Source organism: Grammomys surdaster, unplaced genomic scaffold (assembly GCF_004785775.1).
Source record: "Grammomys surdaster isolate TR1022 unplaced genomic scaffold, NIH_TR_1.0 126133, whole genome shotgun sequence".
Lineage (NCBI taxonomy): Eukaryota > Metazoa > Chordata > Mammalia > Rodentia > Muridae > Grammomys > Grammomys surdaster.
The window spans coordinates 5,284,446-5,312,242 of record NW_021620941.1 but is presented as its reverse complement, the minus strand read 5'-3'; the positions used below and the strand labels follow the sequence as shown (position 1 = coordinate 5,312,242).

The following is a 27,797-nucleotide window of genomic DNA, read 5'->3' as shown; positions in this document are numbered from 1 at the left end:
GAGTGGGGGATGACGACTTCATGTCCCCCATATGAGAACCCAAAGAGTCTGAGTTATTTTCCTAATAGTTTGGGGCCTTCTTTATTTCCAAGAGTTCTTGCTCTGCCTCCCACATGGCTCCTTGGCCAAGTAAGAGGAAATCATAGAGTCTCAGTCCGGAAGAGGCCTCACAGGCCTGAGCCTACTCTCATTTTTGGATGTACAGACTGAAGCTGCAAACTCCCAGCCTCTCAACTGGGCCTCACATGATGAACATCCTGGCTGCGAGGCTCCACACCAGGTAATGGGTGACCCTCCACCCTGGGACTGCTGCTGCCTGCCAACTGAACAACACAGAGACTAGAAAGAAGCCAGGGCCACAGAGGCCCTGTCACTGTCTTCCTTGGCCTCTCTTTTCTTATCCTGCAGTCCAAGGGTCTTCCCAGACCCCCTCATGGCTGGCTGATAGGGAGCAGAAAGCAGCCAGTCTGACACAGTGACCCAGCCCAGGGTGGATGCCCCACCCTGCCTGCAGCTTTTCCATGTGAAAGGTGTTTAATTATTTCTGACAGAGTTCAGCCTCCACATCTGTTCTTGAGCAGGGAGGATCTGTTTAGGTTATCCATCACTGTGACAGGTTCAACTTTTTTGGAAGTGCATTTTTCTATCATAATGGGGCCAGGATGGGGGTGGCAGATCAGCAGTGACATGCGACCCAGACAAAGACCCCCCTGAGGCTTCATGTACTATGCAGCGACAGCAGTCTGACCTGGCCCTGGCATGCCTTCTGAGCACAGCCTCTGCTTGGTGGCAGGGATACAGCAGTGCTGGAGCATCTGTGTGAGGCTTTCATTGTGTCTGAGAAGCTTTGAAAATATTTGGTCACTCTGGGCTGGCTATCCATTCATTCTTCCATTCATTCCAGGGGTGACTCACCACCTCCTCTGTGACACCCTGCTTAGCTCTGAGGACATGGCTAGGGCCTTGAAGCCTGGTTCTTGTGGACTTACACATTATTGAGGAAGATGAAAGACTGTGTAGTTAATTACCTGACTGCAAAGTTGCTAAGTCCTTCAAAGGGGAAAGCTTCTCCAAGGCCTGAGGCACCCCTTGAAGGAGTCTCAGGAACCCCAAGATTAAGGCAGCTCTATCCTCAGCATCCACACTGGTGCACTGACACATACAAATTGTACTTCCAGCACTGAGCATGTGCTGCAGGCTCAGTTAAGATAACAGCAGCTCTCAGAGGTCGGAGGCTCTCTAATGTCTGATAATGTAGCTGAGAAGTCCTGCTCAAAGAACCTGGCACACACACTGTGTTCCAGGGCCCATGTAGTGGATGACTGGGCACCAACTTGCAGGATCCCAGGGGTATCCTTGGAAGACACAGGAAAGACCTGGGGCATGGCCCTGCCCCTCTTTCTCAAGTGGTTAGTGTGTTACCAGCATGGGCAACAAAAGCACTATGCAAGGTTCCAGGCTAGCCACTCCAGGGAGGCTGAAAAAGCTCTGGACCCTCTTCACCTGCAAGGCAGGGTTGGATGTTTGTCCTGAGGATAAAATGACATTCTCTACACCACATTAGTCACAGATGATGCCTGCCACCAGAAAGAGTTGTCACTGCTGGGTAACTGTGTCTAACAGTACCTCAGATGTCCTAATGGGTAGCAAAACTTCCCAGACCCTGAGACAAGACCCCTCTCTTCCAAACAGAAGTACTGACTCATTTCTAAACACAAGCTTCTATCAGGGCCAGCTACCGTAAAAATAGAGGCCACCTGGAAGGCATCTTGTGCCCATGGGAGCCGGGGACCCTGGTGCACCTCTGGCAATGTCACCGAGATGCCTGCATGCACTTGGTCACTGGCATGATAGAAAAGAGGGCCAAGGAGGAAATGAGAAGAGGGAGGGGCCTCAGGAGAGGCAGTGACCAACTGAAGGCAAGTGGAAAGATCTGTGTGGGACAGAGAGATGGAGAAACCGGAGGGAGGTTTTGCTGTTGAGACTCCTTGCTGACAGGTGCTAAAAGGTGGCAGTGTGCTGGTGACTCCCGCCACCTCCTGATCAGTGTTCGGTCATGTTCTCTCTGTGACATTTGCTGTGAGCCCAGCAGAGGCCTGGGCTGATGGGCAGCAGGGCACATGGTCACTGACATCTGCCGATGGAGGCCACTTGAGCAAGACACAAGAGGCCACATCCATCGTGGCAGAGCCGCTTTTCCGAGGAAGCTCAGCAGCTTGTTCAAGTGCATTAGGCTCAGGAAGGCAGCGGTCCTGTCACTGTCTAACTCACAGTTTCGGGCAGCACAGCCGGGCCGGATGCCTGGGAATATTGCTGTTGCAGCTGTCTTGATAGGGCTAGGGGTGTCTCTCATGACCTTCAAGAAAGACTCCTTCTGCCTGGGTTGGCTACACACAGCCTCTACAGCCTCTTTCTTGTCCTAGACCCAGCATTTCCAGCCCTCACATTTCCCTTAGTCTGTACAATGCTACCCCACCCTACCCCCACATTGTCCTTGTCCTGCTAAAAATTGCTGAACATGACTCCCTGGGTGTCACAGGGCCACATGGTGAAAGAACACGGTCTGCTCTAAAGCCAGAGCGCAGCCTGGCCCCTGTATCCCAACTCCACTTTATTCAGATGCCCACTTAGGGGGCGGAGCCTAAAGTCATTTCCTCCTCTCAGCTGGTACCACCATTCATTCAGGTAGATTAGCAGTGAGGGCACAAGCTTGTTTCCCATCTGGGTGCATCTTCCCCATACAAGATACATTAAGACTGGTCACTAGAGTGATGCTCTCTACACAGACAGCCTCTGCTTCCAGGTAGCCAGCCATCCCAACTCTGTGCTGAGGTGACCTAAGCTCTCCCAAGGCTCTGCCTCTTCCCAGCATCTCCATGTTTCCCATCTGTAAACCAGGTCAATATCAGCAGCTTGCCCATGGGTACTTATCATGAGTCTTAGCCAAGGGCTGATGGGATGGCTCAGTCGGTAAATCACTTGCTGCACAATTATGAGGACCAGAGTTCAGATCCCCAGAAGTCACATGACATCAGCTGCCACAGCCTGCCTCTGCAATCCCAGCATACCGATAGTGAGATTGGAAGTAGAGACAGAAAAATGCCCAGAAGTTTGGGCCAGCTAGCCTTCAAGAACAAACACGAGAGTCCACCTGGATTCAGGTAAAAGACAGGAGTGACACCCAAAGTTGTTCCCATCTGTGCTCACATACGTATGCACATGTGCACACTACCACCCCTCTCCAACCACACATTGCACAAATTTAAAAAAATTAGAATTTCTGATGAACTAACTGGACTCAGAACCTGGATTGAGGGAAAGTTCCTAGATGTCACCTACCACCTGCTGCAGTGTCCTGAGCATTGCAGAACTCTGACACAGGTGGGCCGGCATCAGCCAGCCCCAGCTTTGGTGCAGAAAGGTGGATGAAGGGGCCACTGACCTTCTTGAAGTGAGGCATGTGCCAGAGAGCATCCAGCTTCACGGGAGGCTTGTACTTCCTCAGCTGACTGCTCCTCGTCTCATACAGTTTCCCCAGGATCACCTGCAGGCCAAAACGCAGTGCTGAGATGCTCGCCCTGCTACCTGAAGGCTTTAGAATCACCATGGAAACAAACCCTTTGAGCATGTCTGTAGAGTAGTTTCTAGACAGGGCTAAGTGAGAAGGGAAGACAAAATGTGAGCATGTCTATCGCACAGCCTGGGATCCTGGACCAATGGAAAAAGGAAGAGAACTGAGCAGAGACATCCATTCTCTCCCTGCTCCCTGATTGATAGAATGTAACTCCTACCTCCATGCCTTCTCTGCTATGACGAACCTATCTTCAAACAGTGAGCCAAAAGAAGCCCCTCCCTCTTTAAGTCCTTTCGTCATGCTTGTCATAGCAGCAATACAGCTAACACACCAGGGTAGTGACCACAGGGCCCTGGGGCAGGGGCTGGGATTGTGGACCAACAGTCTTGAGGGTCCCTTCCCTCCAGCCTCCTATCTTTCTCCTAGGCAACTTCACAGCACTGACCCCTGGCCCTACCCACGTGTACAGTTGCTTTGTGTACTGGCTGGCTTTGTGTATTGACACAAGCTGGAGTCATCAGAGAGGAAGGAGCTTCAGTTGAGGAAATGCCTCCATGAAATCCAACTGTAAGACATCTTCTCAATTAGTGATCAGTGGGAGAGGGCCCAGCTCATTTTGGGTGGTGCCATCCCTAGGCTGGTATACTCTTTAATTTAAGTATGAGAGCCTTATCTGATCACATTCTAACTCCCAAATAATTGACACAAAAACCTATTAAAGTTTATAAACAAGTTTTAAGCCTAGGCTGGGCAGGTTCTAAGCTATTCTGACCCTCTAAGGCTGTCTACTTCCCTGCCACAGGTCCTTTACCTTCAATCTGAGTCTTGCCCTGGCTCACTCTGGTCCATGTGTATCCTCATGTCTGCTCTCTCATTGCAAACACATGGCAAATCCTCTCCACATGGCCTCTCTACCTTCTCTCCTCATGGTTCTTCTCTTATTTCTCTCTCTACCTGGGCCCCTGGGCTGGATTCGAAGTCCAGCCTTCTTATCTCCTCTGTCCAGCCATAGGCTCATCAGTTCTTTAACCAGAGATAATTGGGGACCATTCTGTACACAACATTGATACAGGAAATGGTTCAATGTTTCATGACAATGCTAAAATCCCGACTGTAACCAGATCTCTGGGCACAAAAATCAGCAACTGAATATACAGTATACAAGACCCACCCCCACCACCTGGGTTCTATAAGAAGACAGGCTGAGCAAGCCAGGGAAGCAAGCCATTAGGCACGCTTCTATGGCCTCTGCATCAGCTCCTGCCTCCAGGTTCCAGCTCTGTTTGAGTTCTTGTCCTGACTTCCTCCAATAATGGGCTCTGATCTGGAAGTATAAGCCAAATAAACCCTTTCCTCCCCAATTTGGTTATGGTCATAGTGTTTCATCTCAGCAATAAAACCCTGACTAAGACACTTTGGTTTCTGGTTTGGCCATAGAGCAGCAGCTGTGATAGAGTCATCCTTATCTCTATCTCCTACCCTAAAACTAACACAGCTCCTGTGGTTCACAGGGAACCCTAGTACTATGTGAAGAAATATATGACTAAACAGGGTGTCACTGTCCCATGGTGCAGGTCCCTATGATGGCCTGCCCAGGGGGAAGGAGGAAAGACGGTGGGCATATTTGAGGAGAGGGAATTTGAGCATACCTAGAGCCCAAGAGGTCTCTCAGGAGCTTCAAAGGTAGGGAAGCCCATTTCTCCTGAACCTGAGTTCAATCCCCACTAACAGGTAGGTACCAGCAGGTCCACAGCCAGTCTTGTAGTTCATGGTGTCTGTCCAGGATTAAGACATGTCCCTTCCAATCTCAGGTGGTGAGGCGCTAAGCCCCACTGTGACTACGTGGAGATGAGGTTCATGAGAGTACTTGGGGACAGATGGAGTCAAGTGTGGGGTTTGATCTAACACAACTACAGTCTATAGAACAGGGGGTGGGGATAAGTGTTCTGTTCCCAACATGTCAGGACACAGTAGAGGGTGTCTGCCTACAGCCAAGGAGAACGACCTCAGCAGAAATCAGTCCTGCAGGCACCTTGATCTTAGAGTTACAGATGTTGGAGCCACATCTGGAGTAGTGAGGAGGGAGGTGGAGAGGCACAGGTTACCCAGTGGTTCCCACCTCCCTCGGAGGGCCTCCTCAGCCTGCTCATTCATGCTTTGAGCAGAGTAGCCAGTTTAAGGTCACTGCTCACTAAATGACAATTCAAGAACTTCATTAGGGATCAGCACTGTCCAAAAGCCAGGGTTTCTCTCGGCAGCATGCAGGCTTATGGTAGAACCAGGCTTCCTCCAGGATATCGGTGCTTTGGCCTTGAAAACCGATTATCTTTTCAAGCCTGGTAAGTTGTGATCAGCTCGGACATGGCTCAGCATCTGGTGGCTTCGCTGGCATATGCAAAACAACATGATACCTACAAAGACTTTGATCAAAATGCTAGTGGGTAAAGTTTAGTAGGTAAAGTGCTTGCCAGGCAAATGTGGGGACCTCAGTTCAAATCCTGGTACTCGCATTAAAAAGCTGGGCGTGGTGGCACTTTTCTGTAACCTTAGCTTTTAGGAGGTAGAAGTAGGCAAATCCTGGGGTTTGCTGGGCCAACAGTCTATGAACCAGGGAGTTCTAGATTTAGCGAGAGACTGTCTCAAAAAGCAAAGGGAGAGTGACAGAGGAAGCTACTCAGTGTTGACCTCCGGCCTCTACATGTGTGTCTGTATACCTGAATGTGTGTGTATTTGCAAACACACAGAATGAAAAGAGAATTCTGAGGTTAGCTTGCTACTTTCTGAATGTCTACTGTGTGCTAAGGCAGGGGACTCATTATTCCCCAAAACATACTACCTCAGCTTCCCAAAAAGGCATACCCAGGAAGTTTGTCCATCCCTCATATGCTGCCACCCTTCATCCTTGAGGTGGACCAGCATCCCAGGAAGGATGCTCTGCCTTCTGCCACAGGGCTCTGAGACCCCCTGATGGGCTTCTTTCCTATAGGAGAAAGGGGTCTCCATGTCTCTGAAAATGCAGGGCACAGAGGAGAGTCTGAACACACATACCTTTAACAATCTCCCTCTGACCACATTCTCTCTGTTCCTCTTTCCCAGAATGGCCCACCATCTCCTCAAACCCAATATGAAAATATATAGGCCTGTTTCATTTCTTTGGAAAGATTCCTAAGTCATGGGAATCGTTAATTTTAAATATTTTATCTGATTTGTATGTGAGTGTGTGTGTGTGTGTACATGTGTGTGCATGTGCATGTGCATGTGCAGGTGCCTGCAGAGGCCAGAGGTTCTTTATTCCTCTGGAGCTGGAATACTGGGTTATTGTGAGGCAACAGACAGACACTGGTGCTGAGAACTGAACTCCAGTCCTCTGAAAAAGCAGTATGTGTCTTAGCTCCTGAGCCATCTCTCCAGCCCCCTGTCCATCTCTTACATCACACAGGGCTTCACTATGAACCCAGGATAGATACCTTCTGGTTCAACATGGCTGTCTGCTTTAGTGGGAGGGGCAGAGAGGCTCCGAGTGGTGGGAGCCAGCTGCTGATTAAAGTGGGAGGCTCCCCTGTGGAGCTACCAAGCAGCTTGGGGTAGTAATCCTCCCACTAAAACACACTGTTATACAGTGTGTTGAGTTATTAACAGACTAATCACAGGCCACTTTAAAAACATTTCAATGCTGGCTTCTCTAATGAACACCAAACCACGTGGAGACACCCATCCTAAAGGCTACACAATCCTACCTGCAAAGGCTCCCCTGAACCCCAATATGTCCCTAGAACCATTTTGCTGATCTTCTAGTGTTCAAGTAATCAGCATGCGAGAGCCTCAGCTTCAAGAAGAGCCTGCATTTGGGCCAGACACATCTGGTTAGAAGTCACTGGAGGGTCATTTCATCTCCCTGTCTTTTCTCTTTGTGGGTGTGCACTTGTGTGTTTGTGTGTTGGGGGTGAACATACACAAGTATGCACATGCCTGTGGATGTCAGAGGCTGATGTCTTCCACAATCACTCTTAGTTTCTCACTGAACCTAGAGCTTCCCAATTAAACCCTGGGGAGTCTTGTCCCCTTCCCCCCCCCCCTTAGTATTGAGCACCCAGCTTTTAACAAGGGCGCTGGGAATCAAGACTCAGGTCCTGGTGCTTTCCTGGTAAGCATTGTACTAACTGAGCCACCTCCCCAGTCTCCGTCCCTTCATTTCTCTGAACCTCAGTTTTTCCATAAAGTGAAGCAATCTAAGATACTAGCTGGAGATGCTGACCTGTTGTTAAAGCTCCTAGAAGCCCGAGTGCAGCCCGTGGGGCGCTCGCCAGCTCTCAGGGAAGGGAGTAAGGCTTGGGTGTTGTTTGTAATTATTGCAAGATCAGAGATCTGAATGTTAGACTGGTTTTGGTTTGTCCTCCTTTTCCAGAGGATCTTTCCCACAGCCTAGACTGGCCTCAAACTTGCTCCTGGCAGATAAGGCTGACCTTGAACTCCTGATCCTTCTGATTCCACCTCCAGGTGCTGGCATGGTGACTGCACGATCCCATACCTGGCTTGCTGCTTCTACTTCCAGTGAAATCTACAAAGCACACATTCTGACATGGACGTCACAGGTCTGAATCAACTGAGGAGGTACCATGAACCCTCTCAAAGTCTCAAGTTTGGAATATTTTAAAGGAAGAGCCTCTGAGTGCTTTAAAATGTGTAGGACAGCATAAAGAAAAGCTAGGAGTAAAAAAAAAAGAAAAAAAAAGAAAAGCTAGGAGTGTTTTTCTGGTAAAAATCTCACCAAAGTGACTCCATGCCGTTGCTAAGGACACACATCAGTAGCAACTGGGGGTGAGGGCACAGCTACCTTCTGTTTCTTCTCCAGTTTGATGGCTTGCTGAGTGGCCTTCTGGTCCTGTACCCATAGCAACTGTGGCTCCCACTTCCCTGTGCTACCCTGGCTTCTTCTTACAGCTTTCCCTGCTGTGGTGGTTTGTATATGCTTAGCCCAAGGAATGGCACTGTTGGGAGGTGTGGCCTTGTTGGAGTAGATGTAGTCTTGTGAATGTGGGCTTTAAGACCTTCGTCCTAGCTGCCTGGAAGCCAGTATCTACTGGCAGCCATCAGATGAAGATATTGCTTCTCCTGCACCATGCCTGCCTGGATGGTGCCAAGCTCCTGCCTTGATGATAATGGACTGAACCTCTGAACCTGTAAGACAGCCCCAATTAAATGTTGTCCTTATAAGAGTTGCCTTGGTCATGGTGTCTGTTCACAGTAGTAAAACTCTAAGACACCTGCCTAGGATGTAGGATAAAGATTCTGCTTCCTGCGACCCCAATATGAGAAGCTGTGTTACCCATGAGAAGGTTACTTGGTACTTAGTAACAAAACACTTTCCTACTGTTTTAAGAAAACATGTGCGGGACAGTGGTGGTACACGCCTTTAATCCCAGCACTTGGGAGGCAGAGGCAGGTGGATTTCTGAGTTCGAGGCCAGCCTGGTCTACAGAATGAGTTCCAGGACAGCCAAGGCTACACAGAGAAATCCTGTCTTGAAAACAAAAACAAACAAAAAAGAAAGAAAGAAAGAAAGAAAGAAAGAAAGAAAGAAAGAAAGAAAGAAAGAAAACATGTTCTTGGGCTGGAGAGATGGCTCAGCAGTTAAGAGAACTGGTTGCTCTTCCCGAGGTCCTGAGTTCAATTCCCAGCAACCACATGGTGGCTCACAACCATCTGTAATGGGATCTGATGTCCCTTTCTGGTATGCAGGTGTACATGCAGATATGCACTAAATAAATAAAACTTTAAAAAAGAAAGAAAGAAAGAAAGAAAGAAAGAAAGAAAGAAAGAAAGAAAGAAAGAAAGGAAAGAAAAGAAGGGAGGAAGGAAGGAAGGAAGGAAGAGAGAGAGAGAGAGAGAGAAAGAAAGAAAGAAAGAAAGAAAGAAAGAAAGAAAGAAAGAAAGGAAGGAAGAAAGAAAGAAAGTAAGAAAGAAAGAAAGAAAGAAAGAAAGAAAGAAAGAAAGAAAGAAAGAAAGAAAGAAAACATGTTGTTTAACACACCCCTGTAGAAACAATTTCTATCTTGTCACACCAGCCAGTGTGGGGCACACACCTGTCCAGACCGGTGGCAGTGAGGCTACTTTCTTCTGTAGCAAGTCAGGCAGAAGTTCAGGGAATAGTCTCCATATAAGAGTCAATGTGACTGGGTCCTAATCCCAGCTCAGAGGTGAAAGGGCCTGCTGATTGATGTCCAGCCACCTTTTACACAATCCAGGATCAGGTACAAGCTGAACAGAAGCATCACTGAGACTGGTCTAGATCTGAATTTCATTGCAGCAAGATGTGACTGGGCCCCTGCTCCTGCCCCAACTGCATACCCTGATGCTAACTCTTCTTTTCCTCCCTAAGCTTCAGCCCCTCAGAAGTGAGGGCACAGCTACCTTCTGTTTCTTCTCCATTTTGATGGCTTGCTGAGTGGCCTTCTGTTCCTGTACCCACAGCTGCTGGTACCGATGTTGTAACAGGTCAAAGAAGGGTGTTGACGGCCTGTGGGGAGAAGGGCACACAGAGCTTGAGGCATGGGTAAGACCAGGGCACCCACTTCCAGAACAAGACATCTCCTTCTCCATGGACCACAAGGCCTCCCCATCAGCAGAGCACTAGAAACCCCAGAGAATCAGATTCCATACACAAAGTGCTCTACAAACATGGGGAGCCTCCATGGGGTTTCTTTTGAGGGAACAAAGATTCTGTCCTTGAACTGTTGTTGGATAGGTTCATAGGTTCCTCAGAACCCTTTCAGCTATGCCTCTCATAGACCCTGGGCTCTGCCCTCAGTCTGCTGAGGCTAGCCCTGGAAAAGACTCCTGCCAAGAAGGTGTACCATCCTCAGTGTCTAACTTCACTGGGGAATGCTCAGGATCGTCCTTTACAGCCCTGGGGTCTGATTGTCCTGGCCCACCCCAGCCAGAATGCTGCCAAGTTGGATGAGCGATAAGCCACCACCCTCGGAGTCTCTTCTTATTTGAATTCTGCTCCAGCCCTGGAGAATTGACTCTACATTTGTCAGTCCCACTGGCACGGTGGGACTGACCTCAGCTTTGCACCAGGGCCCATCTCTTTCTGAAGTCACATGAGATGTCTTCACTGCTCGCAGTTTGGAAACCAGAGCCAGCGCTGAGCGCTCTGCAGGCACGATCCTTCATCATGTTAGTGATGAGGAGGAAAGGTCGTCCCAGACCAGGGTCAGGCAGCACTCTGAGTGAGACTGGTCGAGCCACAGGGCTCAAAGCTAACGTAGATCTAAGTCCTTCCAAGAAAGAAAAACAAACAAATGAACAAACAAACAAAAAAACAAAAACAAAATGCTCCTAGCATTTAGTGTGAGCTCTAAACAGATTGAAGGTCAGGTGTACAAATGGACAGAGGCCGCGTACAGAGGAGAGCGCTGCCATTCATGAGCAGGAGCTGTTCAGGAGACAGGCCTGCTGCTGGTACCAACTCGTAGCCAGGACTCCAGGTTGAGAATGAACTCTTAAACAGCTTGTAAGACAGAGTGTGCACACACATCAGACAGGAAGCCAACCTACTGCCTACAGACAGGAAGCCAACCCACTGCCTGTAGTCACAAGTCAGGAAACAACCCCACTGTGTCAAACTTGCAGAAAATAAAGCTTTACACTCTCATAACTCCAGTACTTGGGAAGTAGAGGCAGGAGAATCAAGTTCAAGTCACCAATGCGAGTTTAAAGCCTACGTGATTTCATGAATCCCTCCCTTAACTACCTACCCTCCAAGAGTTAATTTTTCAGTGTGGAGGACTGCCTGGGGTACATGCTAAGACTCTGTTCCTAAAAAATATGTGATAATAGGGGCTAGAGAGATGGTCCAGCAAGCTAGAGCACTGGATGCTCTTGCAGAGGAGCCGGGCTCTATTTCCAGCATCACATGGCAGTTTACAACTATCTGTAACTCCAATTCCAGGAGACTGGATGGCCTGACTTTTGAGGGTACCAGGCACTGACTTAGTCCATAGCCATACATGCAGGAGAAGTGCCCAAATACATAAATAAAAAATTAACTATATAATAATAATATTTAACTAGAATACTCAATAGAAGGATAGTGATGCTCACTGGTGGGAGCTAAAATGGCCAGAAGGCTAACAGGAAATTCCTGCTGGCTGAAATTCCCAGTGGATGGTCACTTCAGCATAGCCAGCCCTTACTGATATTATTTTACCACTGTGGTAACACAGCCATGGCATAAAAGAGTGTGTCTAAGCTTTGGATATTTCAATGGTAGAGTGCTTACCTAGCATGTATGAGGCCCTGGGTTCGAGCCCCAGCACCATAAAACAAATAAATGACTATTTTAACCTTGCTAGCAGTAGACTGTTCTGGAAGTCATACACTGGAAGATGTAGAGCATCTTCTGCCGCATGTGTTTGGGGAAGGTTCAGGCAACCAGCCCTCCAAACCAGTGCCATCCACATTCTCCAGCCACACGGAATGCAAGCTAGAGAGTCTCTTGGGACCACTGATACCAGGAGAGGTGACACCTAGGGTCAGACTTCTGGCTTCCACAGCTTTGAGAACCTGAGTTTGTGTTGTTCACTGTCCTCCCATCTTCTTCCCTAATCTCCCTCGCCCTTATTTGTGCCAACTTGTTAAGGAAGCTCCAGGATGCTCTGGGAAATTCTATGAGAAAGTCAGAGCCAAAAACACTACACAGTAATTTAGGGGTTCTCTCAATCCTGAGACTCATACCCCCGAGGTCCCAGGAAGCTGTGACAATCACCTCCTCTCAGCTGCATACAGACCCTTGTCTGGTCAGTCAAAGCACTAATAGTTTTCCAAAGCAGCCAGGGAGGGTGGGTATGAGGAGCAGCCCAACATGGGACCTTTCTGCCCAGACCAGAGGATGAGGAAGTAGACCCAAGAGGATAGGCAAGCCCCTTAACTGCCCAGCAAAGTCCGGATGCTGCAAACTTCCTGCCCCTGGATTTGGTTGATCTGGTCTGAATGGTAGCCCTTCAAGTCTGAAATCATTGAAAATGCTTAGAAATGCGGGTGTTTGTACGGGGTTGATGCTTGGTCTGAAATGCGCTTGTTATGCAAGCCTGAGGCCCTGACTCAAATCTCCAGAATCTATGTAAAAACAGCCCAATGTAGTGATATGCACTGGGAGTCCTAGCACTGGCGTGGGGAAGACCAGCAGATCCCTGGGGCTCAATGGGCAGATTTGGCAAGCACTAGGCCGGTGAGAGACCCTGTCTCAAAAACAAGGAAGACACCACAATTGACCTCTAACACCAACAGTTGACCCCTGACCTACACACACACACACCCCTCCCTACACACTAGCAGGACAGCAAGCTTTTCAAAACAACCATTGTGGAAGTGTGTAACTTCTGACCACATAGGCCCGAATTCGCGGCCAGTGTCCTTGGCTGGCCCTGACTCCCAGCTGCTCATTAGCCCCACTTTCCAGCTTTCAGAGACAACCAGAGTTAGCCCGGATCCTAAATATCCACCCACTCACCTCAGCCTAATGCACCTTGGCATGACAGGACCTGGGGAATTTGCTAGGCTGGATTCTATTTGAGCAGAGGTCCAAGGCTTTGATTCTCATAGACAGACAGTGGCTCTTTGTTCCTGCCTCCTGTACCCCTGTGGCGACTTTTATTACTTAATTATTACTCGCCCCATGCCTCTGAGCAACCTAATTTATAGCTGTGTTTCTAACGACACTGTGTGAGTAATCTGGAAATATCTACCCCAAGAGGCTGCTCCCAGACAACAGCCATCTTCCCAGCACCCCACTGTATCCATCACTTCACGCCAGCTCTTCAGCCCTCCCCCAGCCTGGCTGACCTACTCAGTGTCCTGCTCTGGCCAGACCAGCAATTCTTATTCTCTGGGAAGAAGCACTGGAGGCTGAGCCAAGGGGAACCTACGACACCATGAGTTATGGCAGGCAACCCTGGCCTAGGTCCTCCACGGCCACCCACAAACTGGCCAGTTTCTGCTCTGGCTCATTACTGTGGATAAACAGGTGCAGAGGCTGGCCTGGTGTGGAGAGAACTCGGGCCATAAATTGGATGTCATCACTCCTGCACCGATTCCGTTTCTGTGTTAAACCTGGACTTGAAGCTGTGGTTCCCCTGGCTCAGATCCCTCTTCAACTCCTGGCACTGACTCTGCCCTTCATGGCTTTCCTTAGACTTCCAGCCCTTTCTCCCTGGGTAGAGCTCTTCTCCTTACCAGCACACCCCCACATGCAGTCTCCCCCTCGAATGCAGTCTTAACTGTGGGGTTGCATCTTCCAAGGGTTGGTTCCCAGCTACCCTGCCCTAAACAGCCTGGCTAGGTGTTCTTCCATCTGGGCATGAGCCCACAAAGAATGTCAACCATTGAACAGCAGCCAGTGCCAGAGGGCAGAAACAGTTGTGTGCTTGCTGGGGCCTGACAGGACTCCACCCTGGACAGGGATGTGGGAGTATAGCTCTGCCAGAAACAAAGACCCAAGTTCAATCCCTTAGGACCCATTTTTTTTTTTAAAAAAAGGGACAAAAACTGGGTGTGGTGGTGCACACTTTTAATTCCAGCATTGGGGAGGTGGAGACCAGTCCAAGGCTGATGGCCAGCCAGCTGAATCAGCAGGCTCCAGGCAAGTGAGAGACCCTGTCTCAGAAGAAGGTGGATAGTACCAGAGGAGTGATGGCTGAGGCTAATCTGTCTTCCACACACAGACACACACATGTACCTGCAGACATGCACCTGCACATGAGTACACCCATGCACACATACACAGATACACAGATATACATATACACGTACATGTGTACCTGTGCCCTCATATGTGCACTGGCATACACACGCATGTGCACACACATGCACATGTGTATGCACACATATACACATACACACATATGCACACATGCACACGTACACATGAAATGGAGCAGGAAGAACCGAAGGGAGATGAGAAAAAAAAAAGGGAAAAGAAATCTTAAGGAAACCCTTAGCAGACCTTGTTTCTTCAGTTTGCACAGTACAAATTAGGCTGTGTGAGTGTTACAGTAAGTTATAGGGTTAAACTGGTGGAATTCGACTTCAGGGAGGATGGCCGCCTTCCTCACAAATGAAGTGGTACCCCATACTGAGCATCTTAGAGCAACTAACAAAACAAACCCAAGTCCTTCCACATACGTCTCTCACTTCAGGTGGATATCAGCTCAAATATAAAACAAACACTGCCAAATGCACAAGAGAAAACCTTTGCGATTTAGAGCTAGGTAAAGACTATTTATTCATTTAGGATTTTGAGACGGGGTCTCATGTAGACAGGCTATCCTTAGACTCATTCTATAGCTGAGGAAAATCTTGAATGTCTGGTTCTCTGGCCTCCATCTCTCAGGTACCCAGCATGCCAGTAAAGTCATGAGACACTCTTTGAGCAAAGCTCACACCCAGGGCCTGCTGCGTGCTGAGCAAGTATGCTCTCATAGCCCGCACTCATGAGGGAGGTGTCGTTAGGAGCTGGTTTCTTACCATAGCTCACTTGTTTTTTGTTTTGTTTAGTTCAGCCTTTTATTTCTCTTTCTGACTCCAACATGAATGATTTTGCCACAGGCTGAGGCCCCTTTGGTAACAATTACAGCTGCCCTTCCTGCACTTCTCTTTTGAGGAGCCAGAGGGGTTCACACAGAAAAGCTTAATTATTTATCCTCACTAAATGTGCACAGGAAAGGGTGGGATTGGGGCAGCAGATGCCCAGAGAGGTCAAACGGCTTGGCCAGGGTCACACAGCACACATGAATGGTGAAGCATGGACTCCCAACTTTCCAGATACAGATGCCACAGCCCAACAAATTCTAATCAGCATTCGCTCGCTGGAGGCCAAGTCCAGGGAGTCTGGCTCCTTACCCAGAAGACCCCAGGCTTTCCCAGGCATGGTTCCATCAACAGACACTAGGTCTCTGCCCACCGCACACAGTGGGGTGCCCACCCCACACAGGAGCTGGGGTCTTAGGGGAGACTGACACCTGTGGCTTCCTGCTGTTGTCAGGACGAACTGCTCCACTTCATAAGTCTCTGGCCACAGCTCAGCCAACCTCCCAAGGGCTCCCTGAGTGCCTCCTTCCTTCTCCCTGGATTTTTCTTTCCTTTGTCAGGCACCCCCTGCCCCAGGCTATCCTGAGCTACCATGGGCTGTACTCTACACGGGGTAGCTTGAGACCATTCACAATGTCAGGGATTACTGTCCACGCTTCCAACCTGCTCTAATCAGCTTTCCTATGTCATCCTCTGGGAATACCCAGGCTGGAGTTGGAATTGTACTCTGGCCAAGGGTACCAACACAAAATCCTAAACTTATTTAAAATATGAGTGACTCATATAGCACAGGGTGGCCCTCAAGGGTACCACAGGGTAGCCAAGGAAGGCCTTGAACTTCTGATCCTCCTGCCTCAGTTTCCCAAATGCTGGTATTGCACCAGACATGCCTGGCTTATGCATGGCTGGGGACTGAACCCAGGCCCTTTTACATGCTAGGCCAGCTGTCTATCATCCTTAGTCCCTTTATTAGTTTTTTTGAGGTGTATGGGTAATTTCTTGTTATTGCTGTAACTGGGTTTTTGCAATTGGTTCTCCAAATGTGCAGGCTGCCGGTGGACAGCCCTGTGTGGGTTCAGCTAATTCATCCAATGTAAGCAGACATGCCAGATGTTGGATATCCTCTGATAACTATCCCTGGAGGCTTTGGGGTGTGCTTGAGGACAACTGCCCTGCTCCTCTGCACAGCTCAGGAAGAGGCTGTGTGAGAAGTGAGCCTGTTCTCTCTGAACACTGCTAACAGCACTGGGACAGCCCTGGCATCCTCAGAAAGGGTATTAATGTGTCTGACCTGTGAAATCCCCACGACAGAACAGAAGCTGAGGTATCTCCAGTCCTAGATGCCAGCCATGCCTTCCTGAACCAGGGGATTAGAGTCACAAACACCAGTGGCAGTCATTCATGTCCAATCTTGAAAACCATGCCCAAAAGCCATGTGGATGGGCTATGCAACTCTGTGCCTCTGTGGGAGGCTGGAAGTCCCAAGCTCAGGGGCTGAGACTTCGGGGATGGCAGAGGAGGTGGGCAGGACAGCCCATGGGATAGTAAGATCTGTCCAGTTACCCAGATATTTGAGGCTCTTATGAGTGCAGAGAGAGAGAGAGAGAGAGAGAGAGAGAGAGAGAGAGAGAGAGAGACGGCCAGAAGCTCTAGGAATGGCAGGAAGGGCTGAGCCAGGTGGGGAAGAAGTTGGCTGCAAGGAGCCATCAGGGCACATCGGGGCTTTCAGAGAATGGAAACATGCTCTGTCTTCACTGGACATCAAGGCTTATATATGTACTGACCCACACTGGGCGCCTGCACTGGGCCCGCTGCTTCCCCTGCCTCTGAAGCCAGCCATGCACTGGCCTGTGGATTCTCACACAGCGTCTGCTGTGATGGCCCAGCCACTCACTGCTCAGAGCTCTGACAAATCCTTTGCTGTAACCTGGAGGGAACCTTCAGAGAAGTCCCTCCCGGCCCCAACGCTCCTGTCTCAGCCACACCATGTCACAATTAAGTCTAATGGAGCAAAAAGTCAGGAATAAACGAAATGAAAATCAGCTGGGCTGCAGGCGGGCCCTGAGAAGGTTCAGATTCGTTCCATCAAATCTACCCTCAAAGCTTTGCAATTGATACCCCAGACCAAGGCTTGATCTCCAATGAAGGCTTGGGGTGATCTCACAAGGGAGAAGGAGGGGATCATTTGCAAGCGTTAGGTTGACATGGGTGCAGCGTGGAGCGGGGTGGGCACAAATGAGGGCTGACAGCTCTGATTTGCCCGCCGCCTCCGTGCAAGAGCTCCATGGATCAGAGAGGCCCTCTCATAGAAACTCATCTTCATCTGAGAGGCTCATTAAAACTTTGCTGAGCCCAGAACTTGGCGGGAGCCAGGAAAAGTGAAGGCGCCTTCTGAGGGACTTTAGGTACACATGTGTTGAAAGGTGTTTAAGAAGGAGATTCGGGTCTGACAAACTGGATTCAGTGCAGCGCTCCGTTCACAGCGGGCTAAAATAATTGGTCATCAGTGACTACTAATTCCGTTTAGTAGCCAGAGGCGATTTTTATCTTCCTAGAAAATCAATGACAGCACGGAGGTCTGTTCAATGTGATTCCACTCCAGACGGGCCCTTCTTTCATGCTTGACGCCTCTTCCAGTGGAGACAGCTATTTTGTTAAAATAAAATTAAAATCTGTCCCTAATACACCAGCAGCTTGCTGCTCCTGGGAAGCCAGGAGATGTTGGCATGAGCATCCAAATAGCCTCAAGGAGTAGAAGGAGTGGACAATGGGCCAAGCATGTTGGCTCACACTGGAGCTACTGGACAGACCAGACAGGAAGATGGATACAAGTTTGAGGCTAGTCAACATAACATAATCCTGTTTCAAAAATAACTATAAAAAAGAAAAGGAAAGCCTCACAGTGTTCTCCATTTGAGCCTTGTATAGTCCACAGGCCTTGACTAGGAACCATTCACCTTAGGAAGAGGGGGAGTCTGGTGGGTTGTACTCCTCTTCTAGGTTGGATCAAAACCCAGCCCTTGATTCAGACATGGTGGTACATGGCTTGAATCTCAGCAATCAGGAGACCAAAGCAGAATGATCTCTATGAGTTTGGGGCCAACCTGATCTATATAGCGTGTTCCAGGCCAGCCAGGGCTACACAATAAGACACTAACTTAAAAGCAACAACAAAAACCCATAGCCCACCTAAAGAGATCTCTTGCCCTCTCTCACTCCTGGGACTTGCCTCAGGCACAGGTATGCCTTCCAGAGATTGCCCTGGTATTCTAGACAATACCAAGTGGCTGCCAGGGTGCAGATCTAAGGCTACACAGTAGGCTCATGGTGTGGCCACTGAGGTACTGTAAGGAGATTGTTTACTGAGGACTTAGCTTATGTTTAAAACTCTGGCAAGCAATCCTGCCCCCCCCCCACACTCTCATCAAGATCACTGCAGCATCCTTGGAGTGTTTAACACAGACCTCTATCCAGTTTACCCCTAGCCCATCTTCCCCTGACCATATCTTGCAACCTTGTAGCAAAATGTCACACCCAGGATGGTGGCATTCCTGTAGCCCACCAACATTTCTTGAGTTTCCCCAATTTTACCTGTACCTTTTTTTTTTTTTTTAATTTCAAGACAGGGTTTCTCTGTGTAGCCCTGGCTGCCCTGGAACTCACTTTGTAGATCAGGCTGTCCCCAAACTCAGAGATCTGCCTGCCTCTGCCTCCTAAGCACCAGGATTAAAGGTGTGTGCCCCACACCCAGCTTGCCCAGACAGTGCTATCTGCAGACTCTACCTCTGTAGGTTCAATTGGCCACAGACTAAAAGCATAGTTTTGACATCCCCACAGGTCAGTAACTGTCTGAGGTGCAGAGGCAAGAACCTGGGACAGGAGAGCATAATCCAAGGCCTGAGCAACACAGTAAGACTATTGCCATCATTTAAAAAAAAAAAAAAAGAAAGCCCACGTGCTGTTGTTAGTCTAGACATGTGCTTGAGTTTGGCATGGTCCCAGCCTCTCTTTATTACTGCACCCAGGACAGTTTCCCCCATTCACCTGCAACATCGTTACTTTGTAGCCTGGGTCTCCAACTCTTATACAACACAAATAGTTTATGCTCATTAAAATTTTGCTCAAAGAACTATTTAGAGATGAATTCACACCAATTTTTCTGATATGTGCAGAGGCCACACTGGTCACACTGAGAGATTTGAATGTGAAACTCACAAAGACTAAGCAGTACACACCGGGCATGGGGGCAGAGAATTTGGTGCTGTTTGGAGTTTTTTGTGCCCTGAGGGAAGTTATGGTTTGAACAAGATTCCTGTGTTGAACACTTGATTCCCTAGAGAACTGTCTGTTCTTCCAAAGGACCCAGGTTCAATCCCAGCATCCACATGGCAGCTCATATCATCTTTACCTCCAGTTCCAGGGTCTGACACTCTCACACAGACACACATTTGGGCAAAACACCAATGAACATAAATTTTAAAAAGAAGAAGGAAAAGAAAATTTGACCACCAAACCCACAGGTTGATGATATTTGAAGGTGATTATTAGGGTTAGATGGGCTCATGAGGTGACCCCAGAGGTGACCCCAGAGATGGCATCAGTGGCTTTCAAGGAAACAAGAGCCAAGCTGACATGCTACCTTGTCTCTTGTGGGAAATCCCTTAGCCCCAGGATATAGCAGACAGCCTCAGCACATACGGTACCATGCACCTCTGGGCACTGGGGGTGGGGTGGGGGGTGGGGGAAGGATGAGAGAACGGGGAGCCCTTAAAGGTGCCTAAGCAGCATGAGGCAGAGTCTGTGTGTCCATTCAGTCCAGGAGGTAAGTTGCAAAGTCCCAACACACTTTCAGGACCCATGAAATGGTTTTTTAGATTTCTTTTAAAATCAGCTTGGAATCTATCTATCCTCACCCCAGCAGAACCACAAAATATTACCACAGACTTAGGTAAATGGAAGAAATGGTTCAAGAAGGCAGGGGTGTCTGGTGCCCACAGAAGCCCTCCTATAGGCCCAAGAAAGAGGACACCACTCCTCACTCCTTGAATGCACGCCAGCCTACTTCACCAGCCTGGATCAGAAGTCTTGCTTCTGCTGACCAAACCAGCGACACTCGGGACAACAGGAAGTGTCCAGAGAGAAGGTGGAAGTGGAAGATGGCTGAGCCCATCAAGTGCCTACCTCGGAAGAGCTGGGACCCAAATTTGAGCTCCAGAGCTCATGGGAAAGAGCTGAGCACGGGGTTCCCACTTAACCCAGCGCTGGGGAAGTGGAGACAGGCAGATCCTTGGGGCTTCATGGCCAGCCAGCTTAGTCTACTGGGCCAGTAAGGCACTGCCTCAAGAAAACGAGGAAGATGGAGCCCAAGGAATGGAATCTTGGGCCTCCATGTGCAGATTGTCACCCACCCAAACACACACACTTACACACAGGCAGAGATGCCTGCATCGAAAGTGGGAGATTCCAACTCTCGCAAGGACAGAGCCAAGGAGTGTGCAATTCTCCAAGGCACACTCCACTCACTGGCTCCCTGCAGAGGACTCTGGCCCTGTTGGCCATCTGTTTCTCCCAGAAGCTGAGGAGGGCTGTTCAGCCCCACAAACAACCTCCTGCCTTACGCTTGGCTTTCTGGTGTACAACTGAAACAGCAGTGACCAGGCACTGGCAGGACTCTGGGAGCTAATTAGATGGGAGACCTCTGGGCTCACAAATTACTTCCTAATTGTTTGTGGGTCTAACATAAAAGCTAATGACAGACTGGGCGGCCCTGTCACATCAACAGTCCTGACCTTTAGATTGTCTAGGGGGTCACATTTGCAACTTGTTAACATTATTCTTCTGGGTGATTCCATTAGCAGCTCCCAGTACAGGTGCCCACCCTCACTGTGACAGGGGCCTCGGGCTAAAGTGGGAAGGAAGATGGCCGGAGCACATTCTCTAGAGGGCTGGACAATTCATCATGGAGGCTCCTGATACCTGGGAACAAGAGAAGCTGCTGATCCCCGCTCCAGAAAGGGTGGGGACAGTATAAAGAGCAGTGTGCTGGCAAGTAGAAACCAGCTGTCACCAAAAGCATACAACTCACAGCAGTGTATGGCTTTTCTGTACCCTTGTGTTACTAGGGGAGCCGAGCCCACCAGGCCCCAGCAGCCTCCGGATGATGTGCAGAGCAGGGGGAAGCCAGCAGCTGGGAGGCTGGTCCTCAACCCACTTTGTGCTGGCTTCAGCTCTCCCTGAAGCCTAACACTGGGAAAACCTGAAGCAGAGCTGGTGGCATGGGATGCGGTGGGGAAGCCCCGGGAGGAAGCAGCCAGCCTTGTTAGTGCTGACCTTGGCACCCAGCAGCTCCTGATGGATGGGGTTCGGCCTGGACAGGCCCCATGGGAGCTGCATCACGATCCATTACAGGCCCCCTGTTCCCCATACCGCAAGCAGCAGGCTGGGGATAAATCTCTGTCTGGGCAGCCAGAGAGCCAAAGGGGAAATAGCGAAGTATGAAAAATGTCTCTACCCCAGCTCTAGCCACAAAGCCCATGAGGAAGGAGGGGAGAGAGGACCCCAAAGAGGCAGGAACCCCAAGTGCAACCTTATCTCAGACCACTGCTTAGCAAGTGCCCCATTCAACCTGAGTCTCTGGAGATTCCTGGAAGCCTGCAGCCCTGAGGACAGAGACTCCTGCCCCTGATGGAGCAGATGGGCAGATCCAGATGCTAGCCAGAGCCACCACCTCTGGGATCCCAGCTTCTGCAAGGACCCTGCGTGAGCCCTCAACCTTCTGCTAGGTGACCTGTGACCTTTCATGAGAGACCAGAACTTTTCCATGCCCATTTCCAGTGCCCACTACAGGAGCTACCTAGAGTATCAGTCACTTTGCTCCAGGGAAAGCTGGGTCCTCAGAGCGAGCAGCACGGTAGTGCTGGGTTGCTCCAAGCACCTCAGGTTACTGGGGTCAGACAACTGCACCAAGCCACAATTATCACCACAATAACAGCTCAGGAGAGAAGCAGCATTCTCTCCTAGGATCTTGCTCTACCTGCTGGAAGCCTGTGTGTACAGAGAGTCGCCAGGAGGGAGGTTTGGCTTAACCCTGGCACTACCACCAACTAACCGGCTCCCATGAGCCCCTGAGCCTCAGTTTCTCCAGTGATTGAGTATGGAAGTTGGTTCCGTAAGCTAATGTGTTGAGCTGCTCACTGAAGCACCCAGGGGTCATATAGTGAAGGCAGTACAAGTATCAGCCAGGAGTGTGGCCTCCACACTCAGTGACCCTTGTGGGGGTCTCTGAAGCCCCTCCATTGTCTTTGTCATGACCTCAGGGAGTTGAGTTGAGACCAAATGTGGTGTCTCCTCTGCACCTCTTCCCAATCACCGTCAGGACTCCATTCTTGGCACTTTCTCCCTGTCCCACACACACTATCCTGGCAGCTCTGCTCTGGCTACTGTGTAGTTAGGAAACCTTCTCCTAAATACACACATAGTCTCTCCTCCTCTTCCTCTTCTTTCTCCTTTTCTTCCTCCTCCTCTTCCTCCCTCTCCTCTTCTTCTTCCTCCTCCTTCTCCTCTTTCTTCTTCTTCTCCTTCCTCCTCTCTTTCTCCATGCTTTTGTCTCTCTCTTTTACTCTCTTTCTTTCTTTTTCTTGGAGACACGGTCTCATGTAGCCCAGGCTGACTTTGAACTCCTTATGTAGCTGATGATAACCATGAACTTCTCATCCTCCTGCCTCCACCCCTACCACAGAGTTGCAGCCATGTATCACCACCATCCCTGCTTTCCCCCATTGTTAGGGATGGCTCATCCCAGGGTTCTGAAAATGTCAGGCAAGCTACCAACTGAACCACGATCCTAGCTCTGCCTGGCATTTTTTTTTTTTTTTTTTACTTATGACTGAGCAGCAGGCAGGTCGTTGGCCCTGTTTTCTTCATTTCTATCTCTATGAACACAGCCAAGAGATGGAGTTAGTTCATGAGGCAGCATCGTGCTACTTGCTTGCACACTCGCACATCAGCAGAAGGGCCGTAGTGGAGCCTGTGAAGTGGCACGGTGAACAGTGTCTGCTGTTCTGTTCTTTCTTGAGTCTTGGGCAGACTCTGCTTTCAGTCACTATCCAGAAGCCTGAAACATATCTAGACCATGTTTTCCTGCCAGCAAAAACTTAGCCAAAACCTATATGTGCCAGGCAGAGACTAAGGCTCTGATGACATTCTTGTGTTAGGGATAGAACCCCAAGAGTCACTCACTATAGGCTAGGGTTCCCCAGCCTAACAGTGACAGTGCTTGACGAAGCTGACACTGTCTCCGTCTTCTGGGGCAGAAGGGAAGAGCAGCCTGCAGTCGAGGTGCAGTTACTATGTGTGAGGCTTGCTGGATGCAACCCACAACAGCACACTATGCAGTCTGCATAGTTCCCAGTAAGGTCTTCCCCACATCTCCTGGCTCCCCCTTGTGGTCAGAGAGGACCCTCATCAGCCATAAGGCCCTGCTGACTAGAACTAAGTCCCTCCTTGGACTTTGGTTATCTGGCTTGGATTTTGATATTGGCTTCAGCAGAAACAAATAAGACAGTGTGATTGATGGGTCCACTGTAAATTTGATAAATAAATCAGCTTGGCAGAGATACCCATGAGCTGTCAGGCCGGCAGCATTTATTGAACTGCCTCTGAAGCTTCTTCCATTCTGTGTTCTTGTCTTCTCGGCTGGAGATGCCTGAGAGAAGGAGGAACAATGCCCGTAGAGAGTAGAGGGTAACAGGTCCTGCTCCTCATTTCTCCTTCATCCCAAAGCTTTCAGCTCCCTGATCAAACTAATGGGATAAGCAAGACCTCTGGGAAGGAGAGCATTGCTATGGACTGACACTTGGATCTTGGTGTGGCCGCTCAGCAATCTTTACTGAGGGCCTCTTCAGTTAAGAGCCTAGAGTTAGACCTGCAGATACAGAGATGAGCAGAGGCCTGGCGTGGCCATGTGGAGAAGCCTCAGGATGTTCTCTCACAGAGTCTGAGTCTACCGGTAGTAAGTCACAGAAGGAGAGGAAGAAAAGGAAGGGAAAGGAAATGGCACGCTGTGGTGTGGCCCCTAGCCCAGGACTGAACTGAAAGGTGGGGGCCTTTAAAAGGTAGTCTAACTGGATGTCTTTTGGTCACACAGAATGTCTTTTGCCCCTGAAAAGGGACTGGAAAGGCCTTGGAGCCTTGTGTTCTCCCTCCCTCTCTCCCTCCCTCCCTCCCGCCCGCCATCCATCCTTCCTGGCCACCATGAGGAGTATCAGCCCCATGTTCCCCTTACCACAATGAGCTAACCCTGCACAGAACAGAGCAGCAGTGACACCTGCCTATGGACTGGGGACCTCTGCAACTCTCAGCCCCCAAGAAACTTTTCCCCTCCTAAAGTGATTCTCAGGCAATGTGTGATCCTGGGTGGGGGTGGGGAACCTCACTGAGGGCTCCTTTATGTTTAGATGAAGTTCTAAGGACTTTGAAGAAATAAATCCAGCCACCTGTCCTAACTCCAGGGAAAACCCCAGTATCATCCCAAGCCATGTTACCGTCTGTTAGCACTTTTGTCCCTGTCACTTGGCTCAGGCTACACCAATTCCCAGCCCCACTGCAGAGACGCCACAGGAAAGTTAGTTTGCTACTCTGACCCTCTGTCTCCTCTCTGAAAACATGAAAATATAAAGGTTCTAAAAGGACAGGCATACATGCACATGCTATGTGGAGCTTATCTGGCCTGTGATCAGGATACCCTTTGCTTGCTGAGGGATGGACACCCACTGGTGACTGTTGCTAAGTGTGGCATAGGCTCTCAGGCATGGCGATAGGAGAGCCTCGGCTGCCTGGACTCCACCAGTTCCTGGGTCTGCCTGATCCCTGGCTACATATCTCTGATTTGCTGTTAGTGAGAACACAGGATCAATTAGCAGCGTGAACAATTAAGATATGCAAGTGTGCCTTTAATCCCAGCACTTGGGAGGCAGAGGCAGGCGGATTTCTGAGTTCGAGAGTTAGTTCTGTAGTTCGAGGCTAGCCTGGTCTACAGAGTGAGTCCCAGGACAGCCAAGGCTACACAGAGAAATCCTGTCTCAAAAAAAACAAAAGAAAAAAAAAGATATGCAAGGGCATGGGCACCTCCTCCCCAGAAGCCCCGTTAAAATGCATCAGTAATTAAGCACGCCTTTAATAGCTACATTTCTGGCCACCAGACATGTCTCTGGATAGGCCTCAGGTTACAGCATGCATTGATATCTGTGCTATGGATTTCTGTACTGGTGATGAGGCTGACAACCCCACCCTGACTGTAATGCTCACACGGGAGAGTGAAGCGAAGCTAGGGGATTCTTGATGTCTGACCACTGAGATGACATCTCCCCAGCTGAGACTACACCCTATACAAGCCCTCCTCATATTCCTCCTTGAGATAAGGCCTGATCCTCCCTCTCAGGCCTACATCAGGCTGACCCTGCTACAGAAGAAAAAAGCAGGGGTTAGCTGTGTGCATGCAAAACACCTTTGATATCCAAGTGGTCAGAACATCATTGATTCTTCAAAGGCCAAGAAAGAATCACAGTGAACCAAGAGATCAGGGATTGATGTAATAGAAAAGCTGTGATGTCAGCACTTGGGCGCAGGGTGAAGGCAGGAGGATCAGAAGTTCTAAGCCATCCTTGGCTCCATAGCAAGTTCTAGGCCAGCCTGGGACACATGCATGCCGTATTGTCTCAAAAAATAATAAGGTGCTTGTTGGCCTCCAGCAGTACATGTAAGTTCTGATACCAGGATACAGTAGAGCGAGCATGGGTACATGAGTACATGGAGAACATGAGGACATGGGTACATGGAGAACATGGATTCTGCACGAAGCACAACCAGAGGATGGTGAGACCACTACCCAGGCTTCTGATTTGTCCAGAAGCACATGGAGTCTAGTCTTTAAGTGCAGTCCCTCCCTCTTTCTTTCAAATGGAGCAACTCATTCAAACATTTAAAAGTCTTTGTGTGTTTGTGTGTGTGTGTGTGTGTGTGTGTGAGAGAGAGAGAGAGAGAGAGAGAGAGAGAGAGAGAGAGATGGATACATACTAGAAGACCTCAGGTGTTGGTTGTCACCATCCACCTCATGCCAGAGTGCATCAGAGCATCCTCCCACCTCCACCTCCTATCACTCTGTGGGCGTGCTTCGGGTATGGATGTTTGTCCCGTTTTACATGGGATCTGGAGATCCAAAGCCAGGGCTTTACTCTTGCTTAGCAATTACTCGACCTCTCTCCTTAAAAATTTTTACACAAGACAAGGGATCCTCTCTGCCTTGTCCCCTGTCCCTCCTCTACTCATGACCATGAGTCATGAGGCCCTGTCTTCCAGGTGCCTGCTCAGAGCTCTGCTTTTGGAGTGTTCTAAGGCTTGTGCCTGCAAGGCACCTCTCCTGCTTAGAAGTAGAAATTTTACCAAGAAAGTGACTTAGGGATTCCAAAGTCGGGTGCAACATCCACATGGCACAAGACACTGCACAAGCCTGAGCTTGTGGGGTGTCTGGCAAAGAGGGGTGCACCCATGAGGGAATACAGAAGATGGGGTCAGTCAGTATTCAGCCTTTGTACTCTCTATGGTTTCTTCTGCTTGCCATGGCTAGCACACTTGACTTGTGTGCATCTAGGCTGTCTGAGCCTTTATTTAGCAGGTCTGTAGAGGTGTGTGGGTGGTGCCCATTTACCTCATTATTTATTTATTGAACTAAATCACTCGAACAGTTCTTGCACAGTGGAGTGTAATCTGATTTGGTTTTCAACATGCTTTTAAAGTAAAGAAATAAATACAGAGGAAGCTTGTTAAACATGACCACCAGGGAATAGGCCTTGGCCCCATTACAGGGCGGGGCGATGGGTTTTTAACTGTTCTCAGGCATTTAAGTCAAAAGGGAAAAAGGGAGAGGGGCTCACCTCGGAGTCCAGGCAGCACCAAGCCCTTCCCGAAGCCATTTAACCTCCATTTACAAAGAAATAAAGGGAAATTGATGCTGATCAGGCCAGCTGGGGGATATTTCTGATCCGTAAAAGCCCTCTGCCTGCAATTTGTGGAGTGGCCCTGTCACATGGGAAGGGCCTCACTGATAAAGATGGAGCTTTATGGCCCAATACGCACAGCTAACAGCAACCTAATGCCACATTTTCATTTCTGTGCAATTAATGTTAATGTCGACCACGAAATTGTCATTAAATACCATTTTAAAATCCATTCAATTTGCATATGCAAAGCTCATTTACCATCATGGGAGATGCAGCCGGCACTTCATCACGTCCTTACCCTGGAATTGGGACCACTCCATTTTACAGCAATTTAAGATTTTTATATTGAGAGCTGATGGTAATGCATGCCCTTTTTGAGCCTAGCTGACTCAAAGGATGGAAAGCTGAAGCCTCCCAGGGACCAGAGGTTTTGGTGGGGGTGTATCATACCAACATTAGGAAGAAGAGAGAATCTAAGGATGAGCTTCAGATAAGGAGCCTGCCCACCTGACTGTACACCTGGCTCCATCAGCTCACAGCAATGATGTGGTGACTTGGGGCACTCTCAGTACCTCTCTGAACTTTCTTCTCTCTCTCTCTCTCTCTCTCTCTCTCTCTCTCTCTCTCTCTCTCTCTCT

The 27,797-nt window shown here is 49.3% G+C and overlaps 1 protein-coding gene across 1 annotated transcript in view; it reads right to left on the bottom strand.

The window, feature by feature from the left end:
- The window catches only part of Cfap77 (cilia and flagella associated protein 77), a 114,757-nt gene that overhangs the window by 22,440 nt on the left and 64,520 nt on the right, over positions 1-27,797 (bottom strand). The window contains exons 4-5 of the mRNA XM_028757159.1: positions 9,986-10,091; positions 3,443-3,544 (exon numbers count right to left, since the gene is read on the bottom strand). Of these exons, the coding sequence (XP_028612992.1) occupies positions 3,443-3,544; positions 9,986-10,091 (208 nt within the window). The remainder of the gene's footprint in view (positions 1-3,442; positions 3,545-9,985; positions 10,092-27,797) is intronic.